At 41.3% G+C, this 22107-nt stretch overlaps 1 protein-coding gene across 4 annotated transcripts in view; it reads left to right on the top strand.

Annotated features, from left to right (window-relative positions):
- LOC139380659 (protein strawberry notch homolog 2-like) overlaps nt 1-22107 on the top strand; it is a 105151-nt gene that overhangs the window by 16784 nt on the left and 66260 nt on the right. For all 4 annotated transcript variants that reach the window (XM_071123606.1, XM_071123860.1, XM_071123773.1 and 1 more), the window contains exons 2-3: nt 17186-17385; nt 19395-19483. In XM_071123606.1, the coding sequence (XP_070979707.1) occupies nt 17275-17385; nt 19395-19483 (200 nt within the window). In that variant the 5' untranslated portion in view covers nt 17186-17274. The remainder of the gene's footprint in view (nt 1-17185; nt 17386-19394; nt 19484-22107) is intronic.

The following is a 22107-nucleotide window of genomic DNA, read 5'->3' as shown; positions in this document are numbered from 1 at the left end:
AAATATTTGCTCTTATCATACATGGGTGAGCTCAACCCGAGGTGGTGTTAAAATGGAGTTGGATGTAATCCTCCTAAGTCAAATACATGAGATCATCTCCTGAGAATGTTCATTCCAGTTGACCCTGAGTGATCCAGCATTAAGGAGAGGAATCCTAGAGCGATCAGCTCTTCTTTCACCAGTCAGAGAGACAGGAACCCTTATCACAGACAATAGCAGGGGGTTAACAATGTTTTGTTCAATTGCTGATGGTTTCTTGTTTTAAGGTCACGTGCACAAGTTCAGTGAAATGCCTTTTTTGTTTAATTGGGACCTCCTGCCGGTGGGCGACTGACAGACAACATTTTTGCCTTTTTCTACATGTAAAATCAGTTTGTAAATTACATCCGGCACTTTTTTTTATAGATTAACAACATTGTATTTTCTAAGGCCACAAAAATGCTTAAACCACATCAGGAAACATGAGGGCTGAGAAAAATCTAAGACATTTTGCATTTTGGGTGTAGTTACCCTTTAATGCACCAGCTAGAGACCATTGGTTGGTTAGGTAGGCATCGTCTACTTTGTACTTAACATTTTAATTGAGAAGATTTTGGGAAAGCCTTCATCTCTACCAGAAGAATGTTATTATTAGCATCATCGCTAGACATAGTGTGGACATATACACGCACACAGACAGACAGGGTCGTTCATGTTGCTGTTTCAGGAAGTTGCAGGAAAATACAAATCACTGATGCATTTTGTTCATGTCTTTTGATTAACTTGGGCAAATGTAATGAATTTTCAAATAAGTTCAATACATTTAGTTGATTTCCTACTAAATTCAATTTTTTAAATATATATATATATATATATACAATATAATATATATATATATATATATATATATATATATATATATATTAATATAATATATATATATATATAATATAAATTGTTGAATTCCGTTTCATGTCTGGATTCCGTGATTCCGTCCGCAATGCAGATTTTATAGGGCCCTAGTCACCCTTCCGCAGCCTCTGTCTACAGCCAAGCTGTGTCCCCAGAGCACTCCAAATATCATAGGTGGTGGCTGGCAGTGTTGATTTACTTGAGTCCAGGACTCGGACTCTAGGTTTAGTGACGACTACACCACTGGCGACTGGTGACCGAGTCCTCTTAACTCTTGCCTCGGACTCTTTGTCAATCTTCAATGTAAAGCAGTAGTGTTCTTTCTGCTAATTTCACCGTCAAAGGTTTTTATTTAGTTCAGGTTGTTAGGTTCAATAGATTGTGTAATTGTTCGCCGTTCACTTGCTGACTTTGCTGTGTGTTATAAGCACCACCTGCCGGTGGGCGACTGACAGCTGCCATTTTTCGCCCATGTACAATTGGTTTGTAAATTACGTCCTGCACTTTGCTCAGGGGTGCAGCGTACTCTCGGCCGGCAGACACTCGACAATCCTACTGGTCTGTCCGTGCTATTAATCACATACAGATCAGGGACCAGGCTAGTGTTCTCTCTTCTCTCTGACCTGGTGAAAGAGGAGCTGATCTCTCTAGGACTCCTCCCCCTAATGCTGGACCTCTCAGGGTCAATTGGAATGATCATTGTCAGTAGATCTCATGTTTGATTTAGGAGGATTCCCTCCAACGCCCTTTTAACCCCACCTCAGGTTGAGCTCACCTGCAGTGCCTCTTGCTGAATAATTTTGCACGCCCAATTTTTCAGTTTTTGATTTGTTAAAAAAGTTTGAAATATCCAATAAATGTCGTTCCACTTCATGATTATGTCCCACTTGTTGTTGATTCTTCACAAAAAAATACAGTTTTATATCTTTATGTTTGAAGCCTGAAATGTGGCAAAAGGTCGCAAAGTTCAAGGGGGCCGAATACTTTCGCAAGGCACTGTACATTAGTGCTTTCTTTATTTCATTTTCAATACATTTGCCAACATTTAAAAAAACATGTTTTCACTTTGCCATTATGGGGTATGTGTGTAGATAGGTGAGGAAAAAATATATTTCATCCATTTTTATATCGGGCTGTAACACAATAAACGTTCATTAAGTTGAGGGGTATGAATCCCTTCTGAAGGCACTGTATGTAAGATACAAGATCATATTTAGCCTTGTGTTGAAAGCTTCAACAATCCCTCATTTTTAGAGGATGAATTACAGTTGCAGAGAAAAACATTTTTAGAGCTGAAATCTTGATGATAATATTACACCAAGAAATCTTAAGATACTGTCCTGTCTGTGGTGACATGTAGCTGCGTGTCTGTGTTTGAGAAGGAAAGGGATCGCTATGTGGGCCCCAGTGGTGAGAAACAGGTCCGGCTCTACCTGAGAATGTCACAGGTCGGGCTCCACCTGAGTCTCCAGAGAGAATGGAACAGAAACCAGATCAGTCCCTTTAGCCCACTGTAGGAAGCAGTTATCTAGAAAGCAAAAAGCTACTGTTAGGCTGGCACTAGACATGCAAGATAGGCCATAACAAAACAGAATATAAAATGGCATACAGAATGCACAGAGTGGTCTGGGGGATGGGGCTTGACTTTGCAGCCACTGTGCAGCATTTAGTCCACCCCCAGCTTTCCCATCTTTTTCAGTAGTTTGTCATTCCAGCCACTCAGACTCTGTCTACAGCCAAGCCAGGTCCTCAGAGCACTTAAAATATCATAGGTGGTGACTGATTCCTTAAAACCCGTGCCTCACCTTGTCAAGCTTCAATGCAAAGCAGTAGCTTTATTGCTGCTAATTTCATTGTTGAATGTTTTGTATTGGTTAGGTGTACGTCAAATAAAACCTGTATTGCATTGTCATTTAGGCTGATTTCTGTTTCACTTGGAGCTGAGCTTGTTGAAGGAAGCGGATAGTACCTTATGCAAAGAGTTAAAAAGCTTTCAACAGCTTTGCTGTTCTAATGTAGGCTAATGTAATCTCTCCTTTCCCCCTGCTTGGGTTTGACGGAAAATACTATCCTGCTATCTGCTAGTGTTTCCACACAGTAGGCTACTCTGTATCCTGCCCTGACCAATAGTCCAGTCCCCTATGGCTTAGATCAGAATCACCCACTCATTGTTAACACCAGCCTATTCAGATTCAGAGTACACTCCACAGTTTACTTTGCCAGTAATAAAATTGTAGCCGGACAAATTCTCCAGGGCTGCCTTGCTACTGAGGAGAGGGAGAACGCAATTGAGGAGCCTTGGCCTAAGTTACTGTTGATTGCGAAGTCCTTTTTCAATGAAGTTAAACAAAAGTTAGTGGCTCTGGTGAAAAGGCTTCAGACTGTGACCATTAATCACTTTTTGCAACCCTTTGATTTGGCCTACTTCTGTGTCTAGCAAGTGTGTCTCTGTCTCTCGCTCTGTGTCTCTCGCTCTGTGTCTCTCGCTCTGTGTCTCTCGCTCTGTGTCTCTCGCTCTGTGTCTGTCTCTATCTCTGGAGAAAACAAATGCCATAGGCAAAATAAAATTGTTCTGATTGTGTAACATTGTCAAATCCAATTGCTGGTATAACACAGCTATTGTGTTGTCACAGATGGAGAGAGGATGTTCTAAGCTTTCTGTAGGTATAGTATATTTCTCAATTATGAGTTAAATAGAAACTATTTTAGAAAGATATTTAATATGGCTTTGAGATACAGAACGCATGAAATGTGCGTTGGCCATTGTGAGTGCATAGACCTCATTGGACGTAGGCTACAACTGCAATGTTTGTTTGGACAATGTAATGTGAGGGGGTATTATTTTTAAAGTTTGTCTTTATTTTTTATTTTCTACATTGTAAAATAATAGTGAAGACATCAAAATGATTAAATAACACATGGAATCATGTAGTAACCAAAGAAACAAATCAAAATATATCTTATATTGGGGCCCCCCGGGTGGCGCAGGGGTTAAGGGTGCTGTACTGCAGCGCCAGCTGTGCCACCAGAGACTCTGGGTTCGCGCCCAGGCTCTATCGTAACCGGCCGCGACCGGGAGGTTGTTAGGGAGGGTTTGGCCGGAGGTGCACGGTGTTTCCTCCGACACATTGGTGCGGCTGGCTTCCGGGTTGGATGGCGCTGTGTTAAGAAGAAGTGCGGCTTGGTTGGGTTGTGTATCGGAGGACGCATGACTTTCAACCTTCGTCTCTCCCGAGCCCGTACGGGAGTTGTAGCGATGAGACAAGATAGTAGCTACTAAACAATTGGATACCACGAAAAAGGGGTAAAAAAAAGCTTATATTTTAGATTCTTCAAAGTAGCGACCCTTTGCCTTTGCCGATTTATGATTTTTCAACACCGATACCGGCCGATTTATCGGAGGACCAAAAAAAGCAGATACCGATTAATCGGCCAATTTTTATTTTATTTATTTGTAATAATGACAATTACAACAATACTGAATGAACACTTATTTTAACTTAATATAATGAATCAATAAAATCAATTTAGATTCAAATAAATAATGAAACATGTTCAATTTGGTGTTGGAGTGTTGGAAAGTGTTGGAGAAGAAAGTAAAAGTGCAATATGTGCCATGTAAGAAAGCTAACGTTTAAGTAAGTTCCTTGCTCAGAACATGAGAACATATGAAAGCTGGTGGCTCCTTTTAACATGAGTATTCAATATTCCCAGGTAAGAAGTTTTAGGTTGTAGTTATTATAGGAATTATAGGACTATTTCTCTCTATACCGTTTGTATTTCATTAACCTTTGACTATTGGATGTTCTTATAGGCACTTTAGTATTGCCAGTGTAACAGTATAGCTTCCGTCCCTCTCCTCGCTCCTACCTGGGCTCGAACTAGGAACACATCGACAACAGCCACCCTCGAAGTATCGTTACCCAAGCAGAGCAAGGGGAACAACCACTCCAAGTCTGAAACGCTATTAGCACGCACCCCGCTAACTAGCTAGCCATTTCACATCGGTTACACCAGCCTAATCTCGGGAGTTGATAGGCTTGAAGTTATAAATGCTTGAAGCATTGCGAAGAGCTGCTGGCAAAACGCACGAAAGTGCTGTTTGAATGAATGCTTACGAGCCTGCTGGTGCCTACCATCGCTCAGACTGCTCTATTAATTCATAGACTTAGTTATAACATAACGCACAGAAATACGAGCCTTAGGTCATTAATATGGTCGAAACCGGAAACTGTCATATTGAAAACAAGACGTTTATTCTTTCAGTGAAATACGTAACCGTTACGTATTTTATCTAACGGGTGGCATCCATAAGTCTACATATTCCTGTTACATTGCACAACCTTCAATGTTATGTCATAATTACGTACAATTCTGGCACATTAGGTGGCCCAAACTGTTGCATATACACTGACTCTGCGTGCATGAACGCAAGAGAAGTGACACAATTTCACCTGGTTAATATTGCCTGCTAACCTGGATTTCTTTTAGCTAAATATGCAGGTTTAAAAATATTTACTTCTGTGTACTGATTTTTAGAAAGGCATTGATGTTTATGGTTAGGTACACATTGGAGCAACGATACGCACCACATCGATTATATGCAACGCAGGACACGCTAGATAAACTAGTAATATCATCAACCATGAGTAGTTAACTAGTGATTGATTGTTTTTTATAAGGTAAGTTTAATGCTAGCTAGTAACTTACCTTGGCTTCTACTGCATTCACGTAACAGGCAGGCTCCTCGTGGAGTGCAATGTAATCCGGTGGTTAGAGCATTGGACTAGTTAACTGTAAGGTTGCAAGAATGAATCCCCGTGCTGACAAGGTACAAATCTGTCGTTCTGCCCCTGAACGAGGCAGTTAACCCACTGTTCCTAGGCCGTCATTGAAAATAAGAATGTGTTCTTAACTGACTTGCCTAGTTAAATAAAGGTGTAAAAAAAAACGGCCAAATCGGAGTCCAAAAATACAGATTTTCCGATTGTTATGAAAACTTGAAATCGGCCATTCCGATTAATAGGTCGACTTCTACTTTGCACACTTGGGATTTTCTCAAACAACTTCACCTGGATTGCTTTTCCAACAGTCTTGAAGGAGTTCCCACATATGCTGAGAACTTGTTAACTGCTTTTCCTTCACTCTGCTGTCCAACTCATCCCAAACCATCTCAATTGGGTTTATGTCGGGTGATTGTGGAGGCCAGATCATCTGATGCAGCACTCATCACTCAAATAGTGATAGGTCAAATAGCCCTTACACCGCCTGAAGGTGTCCCAAAAAGCGCAAACCAGATGGGATGGCGTATCGCTGCGGAATGCTGTGTAAGTGTGCCTTGAATTCTAAATAAATCACAGACCGTGTCACCAGCAAAGCACCATCACACCACCACCTCCATGCTTCACAGTGGGAACCACAGATGCAAAGATCATCCTTTCACCTAGTCTGCGTCTCACAAAGACATGGCGGTTGTAAACAAAAAATCTCAAATTTGGACAGATTTCCACCAGTCTAATGTCCATTGCTCGTGTTTCTTGGCCCAAGCAAGTCTCTTCTTCTTATTGGTGTCCTTTAGTAGTGGTTTCTTTGCAGCAATTCGACCATGAAGGCCTGATTCACGCAGTCTCCTCTGAACAGTTGATGCTGAGATGTGCCTGTTACTTGAACTCTGTGAAGCGTTTATTTGGGCTGCAATTTCTGAGGCTGGTAACTCTAATGACCTTGTCCTCTGTAGCAGAGGTAACTCTGGGTCTTTCCTTTCCTGTGGCGGTCCTCATGAGAGCCAGTTTAATCATAGCGCTTGGTGGTTTTTGCGACTGCATTTGAAGAAACTTTCAAAGTTGTCTGACCTTCATGTCTTAAAGTAATGATGGACTGTCATTTGTCTTTGCTTATTTGAGCTGTTCTTGCCATAATATGGACTTGGTCTTATACCAAATAGGGCCATCTTTTGTATACCACCTCTACCTTGTCACAACACAACTGATTGGCTCAAACGTGTTAAGAAGGAAAGCAATTCCACAAATGAGCTTTTAACAAATTAACACCAGTTAATTGAAATGCATTCCAGATGACTACTTCATGAAGCTGGTCGAGAGAAGGCCAAGAGTGTGGAACGCTGTTAAGGCAAAGAATGGCTACTTTGAAGAATCTCAAATATAAAATATAGTTTGATTTGTTTAACACTTTTTTGGTTACTATATGATTCTGTACGCGTTATTTCATAGTGTTGATGTCTTCACTATTAGTCTACAATGTAGAAAATAGTAAAAATATAGAAAAACCCTTAAATGAGTCGGTGTCAACTTTCGACTGGTCTTGTATATCATTAGCTAATTTCTATCATTAGTTGGGTACGGTAGGCAGTAGCCTTTCTTGGTAATTGCTGCAATTGCTGCAGCCTGTTCAAAAGTTTTGGGAAAGTTTAAACCAGTTCGTAAGTGTTTTGTTTCATTCTGTTAAGCCATTTTTTGGGGAGCCAAATTAAGTTCCAACTGTAATGTTTGCCACAATATAATATCCTTCTTGTATTTTCCCTATTATCAATGGCTTGACTGACTTTTGATTTTACTGTAATGAAGTTTAAAAACTTTAGTTAAGGTGTAGGTATTAGCCTTTTATACCCGCAGGCCTATGATACAGATGTAGAATCTTTCATTTGCGTTTGCTAAACCAGGAATATAATCCTGCAGCAACTGGAAATGTGAACTATTATGTGGATAATAATTAAGACAATCTGTTTCCCTTACATTTTGTACTTATTTTATTGTACTGATCCAACATTTGCATAGAAGTAGCTTATTTTGTGAAAGTGTGCACTGTCTCTTTAACCAGTAATGACATCATTCATGAGGCAGGAGGGGAGTGGCCCGTTAGGAGCCCTACTCACACCTTCAGATCGCTGAGCAATAGGTCATCTTTGGGAAAGATGTGAGAGAGACAGATTTAAGTGAATTAATAATGTTTTGGTGACAATCAGATTTGATATCAGCCTATTTTGTGTTATGGTTTGCATATTATCACAAACAAAGTACTAGGGTAGTCAATTGATGTTAGCTTTCACTGTCAGCTAGCATAGCAAGGAAAGTTGAGCTACAAAGCTGGAAGTTACCGGTATCTTCTTGCATTGTAAAGTGTTCTAGCCTGAATGGACATTGTTTTGCGAACAGTTTCAACATTTCTACATGCCATGTTTTATTATTCAAGTGTGTCAACTAATGTGCAGCTTGAATGGGGAGCTAACATGATGCAGCCTAGACTCATAGCGCTGGCTATGTGGAGCTAACATAATGCAGCCCAGACTCCTAGCGCAGGCTAAGTAAAGCTAACATGATGCATCCCAGACTCCTAGCACTGGCTAAGTGGAGCTAACATGATGCATCCCAGACTCCTAGCGCTGGCTAAGTGGAGCTAACATGATGCATCCCAAACTCCTAGCGCAGGCTAAGTGAAGCTAACATGATTTAGCCCAGACTCCTAGCGCTGGCTAAGTGGAGCTAACATGATGCATCCCAAACTCCTAGCGCAGGCTAAGTGAATCTAACATGATTTAGCCCAGACTCCTAGCGCTGGCTAAGTGGAGCTAACATGATTTAGCCCAGACTCCTAGCGCTGGCTAAGTGAAGCTAACATGATTTAGCCCAGACTCCTAGCGCTGGCTAAGTTGAGTAGGCACGGTGCACTCGCACATCGGCTGTGATGATAGCCTTGATCCGTAAGACACATTTGACAGAAGTACCGAAAGTATTAACAATTCTAGTACCAAGCAGTTTTTTCTTGTTCTATAATTGAAAAAGTACAGACGTTTTGGCATACCGTGCAACATTATTCATAAAAGAGAAGCACCATTTTATAATCTTAGAGAGGCAGTGGGGGTGTAGAGGGGGAGGTGTTGAAGCCTGGGGGGGGGGTTCTGGGCTGGTTGAAACACACAGGTTTTTTTTCTGGATAAAAATGGGCTTTAGGTGGTGAGTGTGGCAGGGGCGTGGCAGGATCGTCTGCACGGCTGGATTTGGTTCAGGCCCCGGGCAAAAGAATTTGAGGCCCCCATCTTGGCAGCTCATCATGGAGCAGAGAGAAAATGTTGTAGTTTTAAAGCAAATTTCCTAATACTACGTTCTTCTGCTCAAACATAACAAAATCAATGCTCTTGAATTCATTACTCAGAATTGTTAACATACAGTTGAAGTCGTAAGTTTACATACACTTTAGGTTGGAGTCATTAAAACTTGTTTTTCGACCACTCCACACATTTCTTGTTAACAAACTATAGTTTTTGCAAGTCGGTTAGGACATCTACTGTGTGCATGACACAAGTAATTTTTCCAACAATTGTTTACAGACAGATTATTTAACTTATAATTCACTGTATCACAATTCCAGTGGATCAGAAGTTTACATACACTAAGTTGACTGTGCCTTTAAACAGCTTGAAAATTCCAGAAAATGATGTCATGGCTTTAGAAGCTTCTGATAGGCTAATATACATAATTTGAGTCAATTGGAGGAGTACCTGTTGATGTATTTCAAGGCCTTCCTTCAAACTTAGTGCCTCTTTGCTTGACATCATGGGAAAATAAAAAAAATCAGCTAAGACCTCAGAAAAACAATTGTAAACCTCCACAAGGAGCAATTTCCAAATGCCTGAAGGTACCACGCTCATCTGTACAAACAATAGAACGCAAGTATAAACACCATGGGACCACTCAGCCGTCATACTGCTCAGGCAGGAGATGCGTTCTGTCTCCTAGAGATGAACGTACTTTGGTGAACAACAGCAAAGGGCCTTGTGAAGATGCTGGTGGAAACTGGTACAAATGTGTCTATATCCACAGTTAAACAAGTCCTATATCGACATAACCTGAAAGGCCGCTCAGCAAGGAAGAAGCCACTGCTCCAAAACCAACATAAAAAAGCCAGACTACGGTTTGCAACTGCACATGGGGACAAAGATCGTACTTTTTGGAGAAATGTCCTATGGTCTGATGAAACTAAAATAGAACTGTTTGGCTATAATGACCATTGTTATGTTTGGAAGAAAAGGGGGGAGGCTTGCAAGCTGAAGAACACCATCCCAACCGTGACGCACGGGGGTGGCAGCATTATGTTGTGGGGGTGCTTTGTTGCAGGAGGGACTGGTGCACTTCACAAAATAGATGGCTTCATGATAATGAAAATTACGTGGATATATTGAAGCAACATCTCGAGACATTAGTCAGGAAGTTAAAGCTTAGTCGCAAATGGGTCTTCCAAATGGACAATGACCCCAAGCATACTTCCACAGTTGTGGCAAAATGGCTTAAGGACAACAAAGTCAAGGTATTTGAGTGGCCATCACAAAGCCCTGACCTCCAATCCTATCAAAAATTTGTGGGCAGAACTGAGAAAACGTGTGCGAGCAAGGAGGCCTACAAACCTGACCCAGTTAGACCAGCTCTGTCAGGAGGAATGGGCCAAAATTCACCCAACTTTTTGTGGGAATCTTGTGGAAGGCTACCCGTAACATTTCACCCAAGTTAAACAATTTGAAGGCAATCATACCCAATACTAATTGAGGGTATGTCAACTTCTGATCCACTAGGAATGAGATGAAAGAAATTAAAGCTGAAATAAATAATTCTCTCTACTATTATTCTGACATTTCACATTCTTAAAATAAAGTGGTGATCTTAACTGACCTAATTAACTAACCTAGTTCATTTTTACTAGGATTAAATGTTAGGAATTGTGAAAACTGAGTTTAAATGTAGTTGGTTAAGGTGTATGTAAATTTCCGACTACAAATGTATCGGCCCATTATCTTTTCTACATATTTTGTCTGATTTTAGTCGTTTAAGTTTATACTAAGCGTTTTTCAATCCAGAAAACGTATTTTGTCTTAGGCGGTTGAAAAAAAGAAGGAAAAAACGTTTTTATGCAGAAAAAAAACCCTGACATTGCATTCCTTTCCTAATGGTTAGGTGTTCTAGCACTGGGGGTTAGACTTGGTTTCCCACACAGGAGTCCACAAGCCTGTTCCCTGGTTACCCAACCATTATACACTCTCCCTCCAGTCTAAACCACACACAATGGAGCCAGTCTCATTCACTGGCTTGATGCGGTAGTCTGGTCCTGTTGATGATCAGGTGTGTAATAGGAGTCTCTGCTGTCGAAGTCCACAGCTGAGCTGGCACAAGCCCACTGTACACATATACTTAGAACTGGGTCAGTTTGTCTGAATCATCTCCGCCAGCCTGCAGGTCCGCTGAGTATATGGTCTAATGCCTCCAGCCGAGCCCATTTTGTTCTGCTCTGCCCCATGCTCACTTATTCACACAACGAGAAGGGATTGGCTGGCGTTTGTTTGGGTTTTGGGAGCCAGTCTTCAGCATCAAATCCACAGCATCAGGCAGGGTCAGGCTGGGTGAGAGGCAAGCAGCACTTGACACTACAGCCTGAACACACTCACCCGGCCAGGCTTACTCTTGATCAGACCGAGAGGCAGGGAGAGCCAGGATGCATCTCTAGAATGATGCTGCTTGTGCTCGAATTAGAAAACAGACACATTGAAGAGGAATAAACCACCTGACACACAGTTGGCTACAATCATGTTTATGAGTAAGTTATGCCAGTTTTCTGTTGTATTGCAGGACAGGGTGTTAGCTTACATTTTATTATCTAGGTTTATTGAATGCAGTGTGAGTGAACCATTTTAGAGACTAATCAGAGTGAATCGGGTGTAATCTCAAATGACACCCTAGTCCCAATTTCCCACTACATATATAGGCCACCTAGAAGAGACCAGATAAGTGGATCCATTTCCTCTGATGTTACCTGGCTTTGATCTAGATCTGTTGAACTGGTGGATAGTGGGGCTCTGGTGTCAGCAAGCCACTGTTGGTGGTTCTCATTCTCCCCCTCTCCTTTTCAACACAACAAAAGACTCATTCTGAGTCATTTCTTCCCTGTAATATTCACCCTCATGTTGATAAATCACATGTCTCATACAGCTGGAGATTGTCATTAGGCTAATAATATTCATCATGAGCTCTCATATGGCGAATTGGCCTTTCTGGGTTTCATTTTAATGTGACTTATGTGACTCACTCAATCCCTTGTGATATTTTGCTGCAGCAATTCTGACATTGTGCATGGTAATATGTGATGATTCTGTCCAATTTGGAACAAAGTGAAAATGCTTCATTATGGAGATAATGTGCTTTGAATGTAAATTGGTTACAAAAGCATTGCCACTTCCTCTGTTGGTTTTTGGTGTTCAGACTAATTCCAATGTTGCTTCTAATCATGTGCAGCATGATTAATTTATGAATGGATTCAGAAACTCTAACAATACAGCAAGCTCTTAAAACACTTTGTTTCTATCGCCCTCCTGTTTGATAGCACTGCAGATTTGGTTACTCAGTCATTTGATCATTTTTCTTTGTCATTTCCTCCCTTGTCACCAAACTGTCCACACATCCTCTCTGTGCGTCAGTGCCGCTCAATGGATAATGGCGTGTTGAAAAATACCTGATTTAATAATTCACTGTTTTGAATGACAACAGTGTTTCTGAGGGAAGTAACTTGTTCCTTTTTAGGCATTTTTCAAAATCATTTGGCTAATTAATCCAGCATGGTATGCCAAACTGTCATAACCACCAACCCACTGGTTTAATGTAATGTAGCATGGCTCTATAATCTTATTGAAATCAGACATTTAATAGGTGAGGACATAAGTGAGTGACTTTGTTTATTAGGATCATGCATGCAGCAGCTACTCTTCCTGGGATCCACATAAAGGTGGGAAGAAGTGTTGTCAATCGTGAGGTCTGAGATGGTATCTCTGTTCAACGGGAACAGATGTAAAAGGTTTGGTCTGCCATTCATTCATATGAAACCTCTTGCAACCCTGTGTGTGTGTCACCCTTGCTGCCAGGATGCCCTGAACTTGAGAGCGTAGTTAATGGACAGCCCCACTTCATCTTCATTAAGGGATTTACTCTCTGCCTTAAGCAGGATTAATGCCAGGCTTGAGGAGCAAGGGAAGACAAGTGTTTTTAAAGAGTGATGGATCACACAAGGGGTGAAGAGGTGGAGGCCTGCGAACAGGGTGGTAGAGATGACACCACTAACCTGGGGCATGTTCCCATACCACTCCGGGCAGTAGTTGCCCTTGGGCACAGGCCAGACCAACTATCAGTTTACCCTTTACAAATCGTAACCTTAACACATGAATGCAAAACTGAATGACCTTAGATTGGCATTTAATTAGGCAACTTTATCATTATAGATGGTAAGAAAAGACCCTGCCATAGCGCTCCATAGTCAGCCTTGCCTGGCTCTCTCCCCTCCCTCATGGCTGTGTGGACTCAGCTCTGCCCGGCCCCTGACCCAGGCTGAGCTAGCACTGCCACAGAGGAAGAGGCTGTTGTTCCCCTCCTGTGTGGAAGGATGGTGGTCCTCGTGAGCGCTTAGCTGTGATTTAGCAGATTAAGGGAGTCACACTTCCCTGGATGACTTCCATGTGTTTCAGCTGGCAGGCTGAGTGCCTAGTCAGAATGAGAGACAGGAAGACTGGTGGCTTGGCTAGCTGGCACTCAGCAACATGGGGAAACGGCTGTGGAAAATACAATGTTACAACAAAATGTGATGTTTGTTCATAATCAATACCTAATTTGTTGTAATGTAGGTCATAACTTGTACTTCAGCCCTCTTAAAGGTCTTGAATTCTTTCATCAAGGCTAGATTTATAAAATGCAGGGACATGAAATAATCTGCACCTCACCCCCTTGGTTTATAATTTGTCAGGCCACCCAGTCGGGAGGCTAAGAGAGGGGGTCGCTAGACCAACCACCACCAGTCTCTGAAGTAGGGATGGACATCTCGGTCAATTTGTTGCCGACTAACCAACCCTCATCAACAGGTCAACAAACTGTATTTTTAAAATATATATATATATATAAACTGTATTTTTAAAATATATATATATATATATATATATATATTTTAAAAATACAGTTTGTTGACCTGTTGATGAGGGTTGGTTAGTATATATATATATATATATATACACACACACACACATTTATACACACACACACACACATTTATTAGCGATTGTGAAACTCTCGCTTTGCCTCTTCGTCTCTGATACTATGCACGCATACAAGGAACGTACCTTTTTCATCAAGAGCTTAATGGAAACATGCAACATTATCAAGCCTATCGTCTTCCAGTCAAAAGGCTATATTATTGAACATGCAACTCCTGTAATGAAGCAGCAAATAAAACACATTTTTCAAACATTTTCCAAAATGCAATTCACGGGAAAACAGTTCTAAAACAGCACACCTAATGTGATCGATTCCATGGGATTGAGATACAATATAAATTTAGGAGAGGGAATCTAATAGCAACAACTAGGATTGGTTTCTAATATGACTATGATTGTGCCTTTTGGCTTCTGGACAACGAAAGAAAGTTCATATGAAAACCAATAAAATAATACAATAATTACCTATTTTCTATGGGTGGATTTTTGCTTCTTTGAAGCAAGGTAAGACGTACCTCATTATTTGAAGTCAAGTAAAACGTTCAGGTTTCAAACCATTTATACCGCCTCAAGCTCACATTGCAAAGAGGTGGGTGACACGCTGATAGTCAACCGTAGGTAGGCTATCGGTTATGCACTCGAATGGCGAATGAGAGGTGCGCTTTAATTACGAGTTGAGATTGACAAATAAAAATGGCTCTTTTTAATCGTTATTTGTTGCGCGATGACTGGGTTTACAGAAAGCGTTTCACTCCAGTACCAGTTTTTTGAGGCGCTGCTCTCGCGCTGTGTGACAGGTGATGGACTATTCCGCTCCACAAACTAGACTTTGTATGCTGTGCCCGTGGGATAAATAAGATGCACGACTACCAAAATACACACGCGCCAATTTAATTCCACTAAATTATGCAAATTAACGATTTTTAAGCATGACTGGTCAAATGTATTTTTTCGAACCAGCTAACCGATTTAAAGGTTAACATCCCTACTCTGAAGCAATGACAATATGACACTGTATACTCACTCCTGTGACTGTGAAATGAACCCCCTCCCTATCTACTACTCTACAATAGGCTTTAAGTTTAAACTGTTTAATACAAAACATCTGGGTTTTTGCGTTACTGTCTTACAAATGGGACCCCCTCCTCACCCTAGAACCCATCCCCCTGTACTTGTGAAAAGCATTATATATTTCAATATAGGCCAGACGCTTTTAAATAATCCATGGAGGTATAGTAAATGCTTTCCTTGTGTGTGTTTTGCTGAGTGAATGAAACACTAGTTACATTGTTAGCCTCCCGCCCTTCTCTCTCCCTCCCTCAGTGGCAGGAAGTTTTTCCTGTTTTCCTGTATTGATAATAGGCCTTACAGGAAGAGAACATCTGGGAACCCAATAATTATCAGTATTTATTGTCCTCAGACACTGGGCTGCTAAAGAGGGAGACTTTCTTGGTTGCTAGGAGACATGAACTGCTGCCGGTGATATGGGGGATGGTTGGATCGACTGGAGGGAAAGCTGGAAAAGGCCCAGGGATGCTGGGAATAAATCTCAACGCTCCTGAGATGGTGAGAGAGAATGAAGGAGAGAGAGAGAGCAAAGTGGGGATTAATGAAGAGAGATGGACTGTTGTGTTTGTCACACTGATTAAGTCATCACCTGCCTGTGATTGTGGGATTCACAGCCGCATATCTCCTTCACACCACTCTCACACAAACACATGCACACTCCTCTCATGTATCTGTTCTTTTGCCAGGTTTGACTGTACGCCTACACCTAATATGGTTTCCAAAGCGTTAGTAGGGCCAGCTGTTTTTCTGGACCATAGATGGAGCTATAGCCTATAACTATGACCGTGAGTACAGTTTTACCTGGTCAGGTCCTGTGGTTAGAAAAACGACTTAAGTGTCAGCATCCACACACCCTGGGGAGGAGTCTGTCAGGCTGTAGTACAAAGGACTGCTTATTGAAACCCTCATATGAACTCCATTAGACTTTTGGCTATGCCCCCTGGTGCAGGTGGACAGGTCTGTTCTTTGTGTGCTGGTGAGGAGGGAGGGAGGGAAGAGTTTGATTAGTGAGAGAGGTGGGGGAAAGAGCATGTTAAAGAAACAACAAGCCCTCACACAAGCTTTCTATTGCTCCAGATAGTGGTATAGAAGCAATGTAGCCTGGCGTGCAGGCTTTTATGTGCCTATTTGATATGCATATCTGACTGTTTCTCCTTCAGAGGGAGTGCGATTGAGGTTATTCAGCCAATCGGTCATGGTGGTGTGTGGAGCCTCTTTTGATCATCTGATCAAACTTGGTGGAGATGTAGGTGGTGGGACTGGGAGTCCTCTAAGCTTCCTTTCCAGTAGGCTCACTAACTAGCTGTCCAGGAACATACAGCACCTGCCATCCTCTCTCAACTCCCTCTGTCTACAGCTAGTATTTACTATTTTATTAGGATCCCCATTAGCTGTTGCCAAGGCAGCAGCAACTCTTCCGCTTTTCTTCCTAGCTCATTGAGAGCTGTGAATTTAATAGCATTGCATGTGGAATTTGCTGTGATGTCAGAAGGCATAAAGCAAATGGGTCCTGTCAATCAGGAACAATGAGCTACTTCCAATTACAATTGAGCTGTGAATGCAGCAAATTAATGTAGGAGTGTGCGAAGAAGACTGACATCCCACTACATTTACAGACAAACTCATGATTTAAATTGGGCTATCCTATGATTTGCAACGTTAAGATGTTTCAATGCATAATAAGCAGTAGGCTGTTATTTGATTGATCTGACATTTATTTTGTTTGGAACTTCAAGTAAGTGATTGTTTGTCAATCTGGATGTAATTTGAGTGATATTCCCCAGATGACGTTGTTGCCATCCCACACAGTTTCACCATGCTGGTTTCACTACAAACCCTGTTACGCATTTTAGTCCGACGTAATCAAACCTGTCATAGTGACGTTCATGCATTATCTTTGTTTAAAAACTGCAGCCTTTGTACAGACTTGTCTTAGCTCATCATTCCTGATTGACAGGACCCATTTGCTTTAGTCTACTTGGTGTTACAGCACCCAAAACCATTATGCAATTAGGTTATTTGACTTTAGGTGAAACGGTATGTATATTCTACTGCTTCAAAACAACAGTACAGGTTTTACACAGTTATATTAGACTACACTACTGGATGAATAACATGACGCGCTACCACGTGAATAGTTAGGGGTTTAATTCAAGCTATTCAAATTCTATGTCTCTTTCTCTCGCTCTCCAGGGGATGGAGTGGGCCTTGGTATAAGCTCTGTAGGATACAGCCAGCATACGTACGTGAAGGTCAAAGGTCATGTGTCAGCCTGCAACCTGATGCCCAGCCTCCCATCACCCTCACCGGCCATGGACGGGGAGAACTACCTGCACCCAGAGGGGCCACAGCTGGACAGCAGCATTTTCGAAGTTGCCTCTTCCAATATGGAGGTATGTCAGTTGCACACTACACACATTTACACATCCACCCATTTTGGTCAACTCAAATTTCCAGGAAAATGTGGCTACATAATATGCTAATATTAAAAGGCTACATATGCAAATAATAATGTTCATTGTCATCAAACATTTTGTTTGCATGGCTAACGGCATGCAGAACTCTATCTCTGGATCTCCACTGGCCCCTCTACCTCCGGGCCTCTGGGCTGGCCTACAGGGGGGGCTGACTGTCAGAGACCAAGGGGCCAGGTTACATTTCCTCCCTAGCCACTAATGTTAAAGGTTAGGGAAGGGAATGTTATGTCGGTTATATTTACATGCAGGATGTGCCCTCAGTCTATTGAATCTCCCTCCCTATCTAAGCAAAAAGTACTCAGCAAAGAGTCAACAAAGACCCGCAACTAGTTAAACAGATCAGGTGCTTCTCTCCCCTAGCCTGATAATAGCTCATGGTGGTTAAGGACACTTCAACTCAGGGGTCACGTTAATGCAGAATTCTGCATTTTTCACACAGAACATTTTTAATAAAACACATAAATATCTTGCTGTGTTTTGTAAACACAGATCTGAAATGCTTCTTATTGTCATTTCTGCTCGCGTTCTGACAAATTTTGTGCTTCAGTTGCACTTCTCCATTCGGGTGAGAAATCTTTGTTCGTCAGACCAATAAAATTCCCGCATTCGCGAACGGCATTCAATCTGTACTTTTCTAAGTACTTTTCTTCAGTAATTTTCTGTGTACGTTTTTCCTGTAAAATGTAAGACATTAGAAAATGTAGCTGGTAAAAAATAATAATAATATGATAAACATCGGCATGCATCATTTTCGCAAGAAAGACCTTGCCTTTCCATTATAAGCTAATTTACGTTTGGCTGCTAGCCAAATAGCGTTGCACTTATGTTGTCCTCTGATGAAAATGAAGCTATTTTTTTACTAATGTGTTGCAATAATGTATTTTGTGTGAAGGAAAAATGTAATTATATGGGCCTGATCACTCTATTGAAGCAAAAAAACACAGACTTTTAATATAAATCACAGGTGAAATGTTTTTTATGGTCTCCATTTCTGAAGGCTAATGCGACCCCTGCAATTTGAGAAGGACCTGGAACACTAACAATGGCAGTCATGCGTTAGACTTGACATCTGTGGTGGGACGGTGACGTCTTTGTGCTGACACAGTTATCTCGACCGATACTGGGCCTGATGAGGGTCAAGATTTCCCAGGCTGATACTCGTTCATGTATTAACTAGTGCCGGGCATCATCTATGTCTCGCTTTTAGGAGACGCTGGTACTATATAGTGCAGGAATGGGCAACTGGTGGCGTGGCCCACTGATCTCAACTTAATGTTGAGATTTGGGATAGTAGAATACACAAGGTGCAATTTCAAATTTAGTTTGTATCAGCAGTTGTTCTATTATGTCAGCCCCTTGCAGTCACTCAATTAGCCCATGCCAGCTAACATATTTAAGTTTGGTAAGTTATTCTAGCAGTAATCATTGTCAAATTACCAACCGAGGGGCCCCCCATTGATTTTGTTAGTCACTCTCACTCATATATCATTTTCAAATTTGCAAACATTGTTTTCCACCGTATGGAAAATTAATAGAATTGTAGGAAATTATGTGTAAAACTCTCCCAAAAAATATCCGCCCCATGGCAAAATTAGAATGGCATGAAATGAGTTATACAATTGGGTATGTGGCCCCTCATGAGGAATGACCCAGAGGAACAAAGACAACCTAAATGGTTACCTGTGAAATGGCTGGTGATTTTTTTTTTTATATAATTTGTGCACAAATTTTCACAAATGTCATTTTGGGGAAAAGTGTACCCCCCCCTTCATGAATGCAGAGATCTTTTGTTATACGATTCCTGCCCAAGTAATTTGACAATATAAATACAAAGCATTTTTGACCATATGATATCCAGTCGCATATAGTGTTTGAGTCTTGTTAGGCATGGTATACTAATGAACCTTTTATCTACTCTGTTTCAGAGTTATCTGTATCCCTCTGGTTCCTGGGCATCATTTTCACAGCAGTCTGGAGGCTACAACGCACACTGCCCTATGCAATCTGGAAACCAGTAAGTAACCAATCACTTCTCATACCTCACCCTCCCCTCTGCTGTTTTACTTGTGATGTGTATTTAGTATTTTTGTAATGAATTTTACTTGGATCCCCATTAGCTACAGCCAAAGCTGCAGCTACTCTTCCTGAGGTCCAAACTAAATATAAAACATGACATAATACATAACATTAATAGATAATTACAGCCGAAGGACAGAATTACATAAAATGACACTACTACATTGTGGATTCTACTATGATTACGCATAATCCTGAATTAATCGTGAATGATGATGAGTGAGAAAGTTGGGGGTATGATATTTGTGAGTAACTTTCTCACTTAACATTATTCACGATTTATTCAGGATTATTCATAATCATGGTAGCATCTACATTAATGTATGTGTTTAGAAACATTATATTTTAATTTACAATAAAGGGGACTCAAATGACACACTACATTATTTACCATTCATTTCTATTGGGCACAAAATACTCTGAAACACAACTAAAACAAACATCAAATGCTTTCAACAAGTGTGTAGAGTCACAAGCTTGATGTAGTCATTGTGTGCTAGGACAAAATACTAAACTTGACTACTTTTAATACACAAGTTAATTTGTGCCAATACTTTTGGTGTCCTAAAATGGGGGGATTATGTACCCAAAAAATCTGTAACTACTAAACGTTTCACCCGATATGGATAAAAATACCCTCAAATGAAAGCTGACAGTCTGCACTTTAACCTCATAGTCATTGTATCATTCCTGGAGTACATTTCTGGAGTACAGAGCCAAAACAACAACTACAACTTTTTGTCCTATTAATAGCTGAATGTATAGAGCGAGGTCATGCCAACCTATAAGCCCTGTCCAGGCCAGTAGAAATCCTGTTTGGGCCAGTAGATTTTTGGCCAACTGGGCCAGTGAGAAAGCAAAGTTTACGTTGGACTCTGGTTTATTAAATGCAAATAATAATTCAAAAGTACCCTGACAATAAAGCACCAGTCAAAGTACTAGGGTGTAATGAGTCTTATGTAGGTTGTCCTGTAAGTGCCAGTCTTAAAATGTGGGGGTGGGCTTCAGTTCCTTATTACGTCTCCTTAATTTCCCGTGGAACGTTGCATGCCTGGCTGGCTGGCTGGCGTCACACTCGCTGTAGAGGGTGGAGGTTATCTCTGCATCTGGCAGCTGGGGCTGTTCCCTGGCCTCCCAGTCAACTGAGATGTGTTTCTCACACTGCCCCCTAACCCTCACCTCTCAGACGCACACCACAGCACATGCGCACACACACATAAGAGCTCCTAACTCTTACCTCCATCTCGCACACACTGGCAATTGTATGCCCAGAAAGGCCTATCTATGTACCTGTTGTGTATACATGTTTTCATCTGGTTTAACAGGGTCAGGTTAGTTAGTTCAATGCTTTTTAAAGCATTTTCTCCATTCAGTTTTCCCATGTGCACATGGCAAAGAGACTATATGTAACCCAAACCTCAAATCCCTACCAACTTTTGATTTAACCCTGTAGAGTCAATATCCGAGCCCCCGAAGGAAAAAATAAATAAATAACCCACAATAAAATCTGTCAGTTTAAGCTAGAGATCAGTTTTTGCATTGGATTCGTCTCAATCCCCTGCATCCGCACTTCCGCATCTGCGGTGAAAGGTGACAGCTAAAGCGGTCTTAATATAAAATTGTCTGTAACGACCCCCACTCGTCAGATCGGCTGTACCGACTTCAGACAACTTCTGTCTATTTCATTTTTTTATTTAACCTTTATTTAACCTTTCAATTCTTATTTACAATGACGGCCTACCCCAGCCAAACCCTAACCCGGACGACACTGGGCCAATTGTGCACCGCCCTATGGGACTCCCAATCACAGCTAGTTGTGAAACTGCCTGGAATTGAACCAGGGTCTGTAGTGACGCCTCTAGCACTGAGATGCAGTGCCTTAGACTGCTGCACACTCTAGAACACTTTAGCCCAAACCGTCCAAACAGTTTGGGCTACACACTAATATGACTTCTCTGTGGAAAATATGACATCTCTGTGGAAAGATGACCCTCACAAACACGTACATGTCGTTGTTTTGCACTAGGACACCCACAGGCCTCACAACACTCGTATCTAGGTACCAGTTGAAGAAATAAATGAACAAATATATGGAGACTGTTTAGTGCCAAAAATAAGGGGTTAAATACACGTTAAAATAAATCCTGATCTTTCTTATCTCTCAGACATGGGGCACATACTTCAGAACAAACTTCATTGAGATTGTTTTTGGGGTGGCTGATCTGTTGTTCCATATAGTGAATCTGTTATAAAATAGACTGTACTGGGTTAACTGTTGATGTAGTTTTCTCTACCTCTTTGCAAAACCTGTGGTTTTCACATTTCCTCAGACTTTAGTTCATTGGTAGTGGCTTCTTTAATCTGTCATCTCTGTTGCAGATCACCCCCCCCCCCCCCCCCCCCGCCTTTCCGTGGTGGTTTAATGAAGTAGCCTACTTAGATAAAATATTAGGCTAATGAAAGTTGATTTGATTCTACAACTATACTTATCAGCTGTATTAGTCCTGCTTGCCTCCTAATTACATTGTCATTCTTGCTGTAATTGTAGCCAGACGTCCAATG

Source organism: Oncorhynchus clarkii, chromosome 1 (assembly GCF_045791955.1).
Source record: "Oncorhynchus clarkii lewisi isolate Uvic-CL-2024 chromosome 1, UVic_Ocla_1.0, whole genome shotgun sequence".
Taxonomy (NCBI): domain Eukaryota; kingdom Metazoa; phylum Chordata; class Actinopteri; order Salmoniformes; family Salmonidae; genus Oncorhynchus; species Oncorhynchus clarkii.
Note: the sequence above shows the minus strand (reverse complement) of the source record. Positions and strands in the feature narration are given on the sequence as shown.